This window comes from Podarcis raffonei, chromosome 10, assembly GCF_027172205.1.
Source record: "Podarcis raffonei isolate rPodRaf1 chromosome 10, rPodRaf1.pri, whole genome shotgun sequence".
In the NCBI taxonomy this organism is placed as follows: Eukaryota; Metazoa; Chordata; class Lepidosauria; order Squamata; family Lacertidae; genus Podarcis; species Podarcis raffonei.
The window spans coordinates 42,852,472-42,862,599 of record NC_070611.1 but is presented as its reverse complement, the minus strand read 5'-3'; the positions used below and the strand labels follow the sequence as shown (position 1 = coordinate 42,862,599).

General features: G+C 40.6%; 1 protein-coding gene across 10 annotated transcripts in view; it reads right to left on the bottom strand.

Annotated features, from left to right (window-relative positions):
* Window positions 1–891: 891 nt before the first annotated feature.
* The window catches only part of NR1H4 (nuclear receptor subfamily 1 group H member 4), a 32,282-nt gene continuing 23,045 nt past the window's right edge, over window positions 892–10,128 (bottom strand). For all 10 annotated transcript variants that reach the window (XM_053406075.1, XM_053406074.1, XM_053406076.1 and 7 more), the window contains 2 exons: window positions 2,269–2,382; window positions 892–1,591 (listed from right to left, as the gene is read on the bottom strand). In XM_053406075.1, coding sequence (XP_053262050.1) covers window positions 1,353–1,591; window positions 2,269–2,382 — 353 coding nt within the window. In that variant the 3' untranslated portion in view covers window positions 892–1,352. The remainder of the gene's footprint in view (window positions 1,592–2,268; window positions 2,383–10,128) is intronic.

Genomic DNA, 10,128 nt, shown 5'->3' with positions numbered 1-10,128 from the left:
CCCAGCCAAATGATTCCTCATCTGCTTTGTAGGGTGTATTTCACCCTGAACCAATGTCACAGATGTCCTGGCTGGCCATTGTGCTAGGGTAGACTTTCTGTGATGGGCAGCTGGATTAGGACTCCATCTTTCAAGTCCACGATGTTGCACAAACATCAACAGCAGTCTTGGTCACCCGTTTTTCAGTCTTGCGAAGATCTGCCTCCCCAGTGTGTTCCCTGTGGGTAACATGCTGGCAAAGCAGAGCCAGATTGCACCATCCAGTCACCAGCTGGAAATAGCCCCTCACTGCTCTTTGCAGAGGTGCCATGCCTCTCTTCCCTCCTACTGCCCTGACCCCTAACAACTCCAGACTGCTGCAGGCAGCCCAAACCAGGCTGACCCAGGGCTGACTCCACCTCAATCAAAGCCCAGATCTGCTTGAATTGGCCCAACTTGGATATCGGGTGCAAAGTCCTATTAGTTTCCTGTCAAATTTGGTTAATATCATCAGTGCAGTTTTGAATGATTCAGTCTACCTTCTTGATTCAAAAACCACATCCAAAGTTATCCAAATATAGATCAAAACCTCTCCCTACATCTTAGCAACCAACACACCAAATTGTGCAGTGCTACCTTCATACATGTCCAAATCAGAAAAATTTGGAATGGTTTGGTCAGCTATCTTGATTCAACATGGCACCTGACAGTTTCAAATGTAGAGCAAAACACACTTTCAAAATCCTCTATCTCAGGATATGTCATACCAAATTGAGTGACAAAGAGGGGTCCAAATGCATAGAGAATGGACAGACAGACCGACAAACCACTTTCCAAAATATATAATAGATCACCACTTTTGTTAGAGTCATCCTCTGGAAAGGAGAAAAAAATAGCACTTAAAACCATAACTTAGTATTTTGACGTTTAAACCAAGACATGTTTGGGCAGAGTCATTTTTACTGAATTCTTACAACAGCTACAACATTGTATATTAATGAAACATTTAGAATAAGTATAATGTGATGAACAAGCTTGATAATCTTCTCAGGCATTTGAAATGAAGAAAGTGAGATACAATCAGTTTAATTTCGAAAGGTATAACAGGATGCCTGCTTCGGGCAGGAAGGAGTTCAGTTTTGTTCCAAGAGGTTTAGAGGCCAGGGCACTGAATCCATCTTCCCATGTGAAAGTCTTTTACATAATGCTTGGAAAATAACCTCTAACTCCCATAAGAAACACTTATTACATGTGCTTTTTTTGGTGCTTTAAAAAATGCAAAACAAGGAACTCTGTCCTGAACACATGTTTATGAAGTTCCATTGGTTCCAAGTAAATGTGTTTAGGATTACATTCAAACCCATTTTTCATTATCACTGTACATCCCATATTTCACAAAGAAGAGGTGTAAACTTGTGATCATTCACTCGCCAAGACATCAGCATATCTGCATGGTGGTGATTAAAAGTCCGCAGTTCTGTAAGACGACCCAGGAGACATGCAAAGTGCTGAGGACTATCTGTGTGATAAAGCTTGCAGAATTTTTGCAGAACTTCTAGCAGTGGCTCTTGAAGCTTTTCCACAGACTCTCTGTCCTGTATGTATTGCCGGTCTGGTTTCAAATTTACGGGGGGGCGGGATACATGGGAAAGGAGGGGGGAAACAATTATGAGGGTTAGTTCACATTTGTCAATTCATAAGATTACAGTGTTCATAACTGCAATTGAAATCCATGGGTTTTCTCTTTACAGGCTATGTTGTTCACATATAAACAATTGTGGTACCAGGTTGTGCACCAGTAAAAACTTGTCACAAGTTTCATTGACATTAATTCTGATTATGTATTTACAGGACCACTGATCAACAGCCCCCAGTGACTGCTGTTTAAAAACAAACAACTGTTGTAGTCAGTTAAGCTTCTGAAACATGAGGGACAACGTACATTGCTTCTCGGGATGAACTCAGTGATCAAGCTGGACTAAAAGGGCTCAGGCAATCCTTTGACCTTTGTATAATTCTAGACCTGGCATTATGAACCCATCTAAAATTGTAAGTTATAAAAATAAAAACTAAAGTGAAATCCTTGTAGCTCAATATTCTTACTCCTGCTCATGAGTAGCAAATGAAGTTCCCGTTCATTGTAATTATACCTTTTTATTATTAAACTGCATTAGCAAAATGGTTTTTCAATTACTTTTTAATATGAGACATCAAAATCACATCCTTCTGTCATTCACCTGAATTTTTATTCTTCTCACGTTGATCTAATAACAGAGAAACTGAAAGTACCTGGAGATAAGATAACTATTGCTGTGAGTAGAGCATATTCTTCTTGTCTCATCTTCAGTTCCCCAACACTTTTATAGAAATTGAACATGGGTATTATATATTCATCTGAGATGCCTATAATACAAAATATTGAGAAGTACTTAAACATCAATAAAAGATATAGTTACACCACTATGTAGTTGAGTAGCATGAAACTAGACAGAGTATCATGTATCATCTATTATGATATATTTAGCCCTTTTGGTATTTGAGGTACTTCATTTCATCTTTCACACAGTTATTCACATCTGGCTAATCAAGAAATGCAGCTAAGGCACATTGAAGCAGGGATGAGCACCTAAATCTCACCAGTGGGGGCACATCATTATCTCCCTGGCCCTCAAAGGTCTGGTGTGATAGATGGGCAGGGTTGTCAACCTGTCAGTCACCTATCACAATGATGTCAAGCAATCCATTTTCATTTGCCTACAATGGCAAATGTGTCAATGATCTTCTGATCAGTGAATGCTTGAAACTGTACAGGCAAACCTGCTTTCGACATCTGTCCACATGTATATTATATCAGGTGTAAGGCAGTAGGGGTGTGGCTTTGCCAAAGTAGCCCTGTGGGCCAAGATAGACCTGGGAAGCCTAATTAGGCCCATGGGCTAGAAATTTGCCACTGCAGAGAAGTCTCCCAAGGCTATCTTTGATTCCTTAGCTGAGAGAAATTTGCATTCACAATGGTCAGAGACAATGTAAACTGTATCCCAACAACACCCGGAGAGCCATACGTCCCTCACTCTGTTCTGATTTACTGGTGCTGGAGTTAGACCTTCTGGCAAGGCTATCAGTTGTGAGCTGATTCTTTCGCCTGCAGAGTTAAGCATCTTAGGGCCTCTGGCTGCAAAACATCAGATCATGAGTTCAGGTTCCAACACTTACATGCAGCTCCCCAGTAAATTTTGGTAAATTTTAAGAATGGAAAGAATCAGGCAGGAACATACAAATGCAATGAGCATCTATTTAAGAGCTTGGGAAAGGAAGACTTTAAAGTAGGGAGAAATTTGGTTTGGTTTGCAAAATGCAGCATTATTTTGAAGTTCACACTTCTTCAATTTTTGCAGCTGCGCTCCACCTTGCATCAAAATCAACTGACTTAGGTTCATGGTAGCTGCTACGGATTTCAATGTGACTGAAACTGACTTTATCTGTATTGGGGCCAAGATGGGGGGAATTTTGTTTCCGAAGCACATCAAGTTTCAAGTATGTGGTGATTTTCCAATTCATTTCAAGTCCAAAATAGATGCATTTTCTAATCATGAGTAATGTGCAGATATAGTCCTAAAACTGAAAGGCTTATAAGGAAGAGATCGTATTTCAGTTTAAGCGTCAATGAGGCCCATGACAATAAGGGGCCTCATAGGGCCTGTGTACGCCTTGGCAGTAACTATTAATCATTATCCTTATCAAGTGGAAAGGAGAATAAAGAGAGAAACAGAGTAAAGCACAAACAACATTAGAATTATGTTGCAATCCAACGTATGTAATAGAAACTCAGCATGATTCAACACCCAAATTGAGCAACAGCCTGAAACCTTAAGAAGAACAGGCAGTGGGAAAATTCATATGTATCAGGTGTACACACACAAACACACATACACATACAGAGAGAGAGAGAGAGTTCTATTCATCCTTATTAACAGACCTGTTCTGCTTTCATTGTACAGTACTCGTCTGCATAGCCTTTTTAAGCCACGAGAGGGGGCTATTATCCTTTGTAACCAGCTACTCCACTGCCTGTTCTGTGAGTCTCATAAATGGAGGGGAAATACGTTTGGATAATTTGGTTGTTTGAGAGTTCATTTTCCTCATCTCAGTGGACTCAGGTTGCAAAATTGAAAGCTCAAGCCACTATCTGTTAATATGTTTCTCCTGTTCCTGTCATTATAATATCATGCCCAGAAAACATCAGTTTATTATTGTAACAAGTTTATTTGAGTGTCTGATGATTGAGAGCTGTACTCTTACTGAAAGAGGGACTTTATTAGGGCCTCGTAAAAGGTCTGGGAACACCTGATGGCACAGCAGTTTTAAAGATAAGTGAGTGTGGATCACTTCCCTGACTGAGAGAACAAGGGAGGCCTCATGTACAAGCAGAGTCTAAGTACAGTAGGCCCACAACTTAATGCAGGGGTTGGTGTGCAAGGGCAAAATCACACAAAGTCAGGAAGACACACACACGCATGGAACCATTCCGTGTGATGATTTTGCCTTTGCACACCAGCTCCTACATTTGCAGAGCCTGGTAAGCGTGGTGGAGGGCTTAAAAACTCCCATTCACAGCAGGAAAACCCAGCACAGAAAGAACTTTTTAAGCCTTCCACCTTGCTTATTGGCCTCTGGGAAGGTCATCCGAGATCTTGTGGGGCCTTCAGGAGAGCTTGGATAACACTTTCTGACTTATACCCTGACCCTGCTGGCTCTCCATATTTCCCTGCCACTCATACAAAGCTGCCATTGCATAAGTAAATGAAAGGGAAGCTCTGGGCCTACTGTATAGAAAACGGCTATTTTTTTTTTTTTTAAAAAGGATGGCTTTTTCTTCTTTATTGTAGAAGAGAAATATACCACGTAAACAAATATTTCTGCTTCAGTTTGTTTCCAAAAGCATCGCACACAAACCACTTAAAACAATATACTAGGATTGAAGACCCGTTGGGACTTTCTCCCACTTCGTGAATGAATTACCGGTATATAGAATTCAAATGGTAGAGTTGGAAGGGACCCTAAGGGTCATCTAATTCAATCCCCCACAATGTGGGAATCTTTTGCCCAATGTGGGGCTCGAACCAACATCCCTGAGGTTAATTAGGCATATGGATATGCTCAAATCACTAGTCTGCACCATGAGCTTTGTGAATTTTCTCGCTTAGCTCATGCAGCATGCACAAGATGGCAGTTTGTCCTCCTGGTGGCCAGTTCACATGATGGTTGTGTTATGTGCACCCCTTCTGTCCATGAAGGGGAAAAGAGGAGAGTTGAAGGGTTGAAAACCTTGACCAAGGTGGGACTATAAGCTGAGTCTGAGTACTAGTCCACATGGTATCTGCCTCTCGATACCTGTCTCTTCTATGCCTCGCCAACATGCAGCACCACTGTCCACACGGCTTTGATACATTACTTGGAAAATTCCTGCACCAGAGCTGGAGCTGGTGAAGAAACTGTATCTCCCCATGTCAGGACTATTGTGGTGCTATGAGGTGGGAAGGTGAAACACTATACCCAGGCTGTTGCAGGTGATGTGTACACCCTTTAAAAAACTTGCTTCAACAGAAACAAGTGGCTGGAGTGGGGTGCACTGCCCGTTGTGCTACAGCAGCTTTAAAAAAAGCCACCCGGTATGTTATTGTGCTATTGTAAGCACTGGCAGAAATATTTTTAATCTGGGCTGGCAGCTGGCTTAAATCTGAATACTCTTGCCTTAATTCACTATATGCTGCCACTGTAAAATCAGTGCCTGTTTGTTCTGTTTCACAACTCTTCATATCTTTCTGATTATGAAGGACCATGTCCTGTTTTCTGCTCATTATTTTGTCTGGCTGCCTTTAGATGCATATTATCTAAAGAGACATTGTTTCTCACAGATCCATTCAATAATCGGATAAATAATCAAATACATGTATCGCTAAATGTATATAATTTTATTTCCTCTCCCAGACATTGTGAAGAGCCTATCAGCAGTAGGCTCTTGCTACTCATTTTGTATCTTTTGCTGTATTTTGAATGGACTTGGTCTTATGCTCCTTTGCCAAACAAGCCCTCGTCCTGTAGGATCTGTTCCCTTCCTATACAGCAGGGGTAGTAGACAGTCTGTTCCCTAGGGCCACCTATAACCCTCAGCCTGCTTTCACTTGGATGGGGAAACCTGGAAGGGAAAGAGAAAACAGGGGGCAGAAGCCAGATGGAAGGAGAAGCAGGGAAAAGCCCTCAGCAATGGGCTAGTTCAGGTCTCTGGTAAGAGCAATCTGTTCTTCCCCTGGTGACTCACTGGGCAGGCAGGGAGGGAAAGAGAGAATGAGGTGGCAGGGAGGGAAAGAAAAGAGTAGCAGAGAGAGGGTGTATCTCTACACACTTTGCTCTGGCCACTGCAAGCGCATTGCCAGCTGTGGACCTGCCCATTTCACTCCGCAGCCCTCAAAAGAAAACAAAAAAAAGGTTCTCCCCCATGCATAAAATAGTGCATGCAACGTAGTCAGGGAAATCTGTACTACTCCAAGTAATATATATTATTTCCATGATTATGCCCAATGAAAATACTGTCTCAGTGTTACTGTAGCGTCAGGTCTTAAATGAATGGTAGATTAAATTTTTATTTCTTCTATGGTACAAGTCAAATTTTATCTCCGCTTTCAGGCTTATGCTCTTTATTATACATGCTATTTTAATTTCCCTTCTTGGAGTAATAAGTTTTAGATTTATGTACTTGAAGACGGGGTGCTTATTACAGCTGGATGTTTAAATTAAAAGAAAAGAAGAAAAACAGCTGTGAGGAAGAATGTTTCACGCTAATTAATTATGACTAAGACTATTGTTAATATGGATGAAGAGATCTTTCATCTGGATAGGTTTGAAGCTGCCGGTGGATATTAAATCAAGGAATAAATGAGCTCTTGTTTTACTAGGAAATAAACATGTTAATTACTCATTATATTATAGTTTATTTCACAGTATTCATCTAACCAAAGTCGTTTCCCAATTCAAAGCCCTTCATTAGAAAATTTACTTCAGTTTTATTTAAATGTTATCGTGAGAAATATGTTTTTAAAAATCCTTATAAATCTTGCACAAAGCTCTGCCAAGCTTTCACTGACTGCTCAGGCAATGAGCCAAACTTTCCCCTTGGTCCTGATCAGCCCAGAAGCACATGTTTGACCCAGAGTCACATTCAGCATAAAACAAAATGATTCCTAAGCGACAGGTTCCAACACTTCTCAAGGCGACAGCTCTTCATCAGGAAACATTTGTTTTGAAATTTCTTTACAATCTACAAAGAGTAGCCTTATACAGTGGAACCTTGGTTTTCGAACGTAATCTGTTCTAGAAGACCGTTCGACTTCCGAAACGTTCAAAAACCGAAAACTGAAAGCTTAAACCTCAACACAATAGGGAAACTCAAAACGGAAGCTGCGTTTAAAAACCGGAGCAGTTATTTCAAGGTTTTCAGGAGCTGAAACATACGACAATGGAGGTGTTTGACGACTGAGGTTCCACTGTATCTGCTTCCAGGCCAATTCAAGATGCCAGTGCCTGCTTTGAAGACCTATGTGACTTGGGTTCCAAACTACTGAAGGCAGGTGCCCCCTCCCATATTCTCCTGCCAGTGCATGAAATGCTTCTCCAACTGAGACGCTTGATGACATGGGTTCTGTTTGTACAAAAGAGAAGGCCTTTTTGTGTGGCAGCGTCTCAACTTCGGCAGATCCTTTCAAGAGCAGCTCAACTAGAGCTGACATCATAATATTTTTGGTGCTGGGTTTTGAATGTTAAAGCCCACACTGCTTGAGACATGGGTATTTAACTGGCTGTTTGCTCCCATATGAAACTGTTGCTGGTTTGTCAGCATCATCTATTTACTCAGTCTCTCTGAGTATGCGCCCCCCCCCCCGCACCAGAGTTTCAGTAGGTGGTGATAAGAGAGAAGTCTTTTGTGTAAGAAACCATGTGCCCCACCAAAAAACCTCCATCAGGGCTGTCTACACAGGTGCCCCATTTGATTAGTTTTCAGTGCCAAACTAAGATTTTCATATTTACCCAGCCTTTTTGCAATCAAAACATTTTGGGTTTGATCCAGACCTAGTCATCCTTAGTGGACCCACTCAAATCCACAGGTTTACTTTTAAGTATGTCCTAGTCTGGATCCAATCCTATATACTGCCTCATCTGGAATGCATTTTTAAATTGCTATTTCTGGGTTTTTATGACTCTTGCTGCTATTTTGATATGCATTTTACTATCGTTTTTCTTTACTGAACTCATGTAATTTGTAATGGTAAGGCACAATGAAATATGTCATATATATAAAAAATGCAATCCCCTGCATGCGTGTTAGATTGTTTCCAGAATATATGCTTTGAAAAAGCTTTGATTTTTTAAAAAATTATTTGGTTTTTTTTCTTCTTGAATATATGCAAAGTGATAACATAGAGTTATTAAAAAATTAAAATTGGAATTAAACCACTGATATATTAAATATCACCCTCTCCCACACACAAAAAGATGATCTAGTCTGTTTTTCTAATTCTAGTGAAAATAGATACAAGCTTTTATTGGTGAAAATAAACACATGCTATAATTAGGTAACAAGAGTTGCTAGCGTAGGTGAGAGCCTTGATGTTAGATAGAAATATATTTTCTTAACAGTTTATGCAAAGGAACTCAGGGCTGTAGACAAGATAGAATTATATCTCACAAGCTATTAAGCCAGTAGCCTTGCATTAATAACAACACAAACAGAAGCAGCGTAGGCATAAATATGCAGAAAGGTTATCATTACTCTGCAACCATTCCAGTTTATCTATCACACACAAAATTGTCATGCAAAACAGTCACGACGGGAGGGAGAAGAGCTTTTGTAGCTGCATTTCTCAAAGCCTGACAATAAGACTGAGCCGACAGCTTGACACTCATATTCACATAAAAACCATCTTAACACAAACCAGTGAAGTATCCCTGTACATTTTTCCTTCAAAGTTTGGAAACAATTCATTTTAAATTGAAAGTAAATTCTACAGTTAAAGTATTTATGATTAGCATTAGCGCTTGCTAATAGATGGGGAACAGTCTGTTAAAGGTAAGGCATATTGAACCTCTAGTCATTCTTGGACATATATCTGTCATGAATTGCAACTGTTTTGTTTTGTTTGGGTATTTTTAATCCTAGAGACCAAGTTTCCCAGGTAGACAGTGCCTGCCACCTGTTGAACATCTATTATCACAAAAAGGCACATCACAAAAGGAATAGGGAGGGGGAGGGAAGAGGAAAACAGGCAAAATTAGGCCCCAATTGCTTATTTTTTAAAATATAAAAACCAGCTTGGGGTGGGGGTGGAACAGGTCGCTCACTCTTTAAAAACAGGCCACCAAATGAGAGCTGGTTCAAACATAAGATGCCTACATAATCACAGTTGCCCTGCAGAGTCTGCATGCTTCCTCTTGTTCAAAGATGGCCTGATAAGGACCAGAAAGGACCAGAGCCATTTAGCCAGAAAACAGCTGTCACACATTATATTCTGAAGAACATGAAAAAGCAAACAATCTAGAAATGTAAGCTACTGCGTACAGATTGAACTCATTGTATGTAGCTTGTACACTGTTACTTTTTACCTGCAAGCATCTCCCACTCCTCAAGAAGCACGATCCAATCAGTTATACCCCTGATCCAGTTAGAGGATTTAGGAGACATCTCCAGAAGCAAGAGATAGACCACAAAGAAGAGGTTATCAGATGTCCTTAAAGCTGTGCTTAGAAACGTTTTGGAGAGAAAATATCTCTATTTCTACAGATAAGCTATATAGGTCAGCCCAATGACAGGCAGCATGTCAATTCAGGCTGAGAAAATACAGCAGTCAAAATACATCAAAATAATTCTTTTTCAGTGTATTGGCTGTAACATGTTAGAAAGGGCAGCAGCTGAAAAACCCTCTAGAGATATAACAAAGTATGCAGTGCAATTCTCTGCATATTTACTCAGAAGTAGACCTCATTGTGTCCAAGGGGACCGACTTCTAGGTGGGTGTGCATAGGATTGCAGCATTAGAAGACACAGTTATGCCTGGTCCTGGTGGGGTTTGGTGGGATGGGAGACAGCAGCCAAGGAAG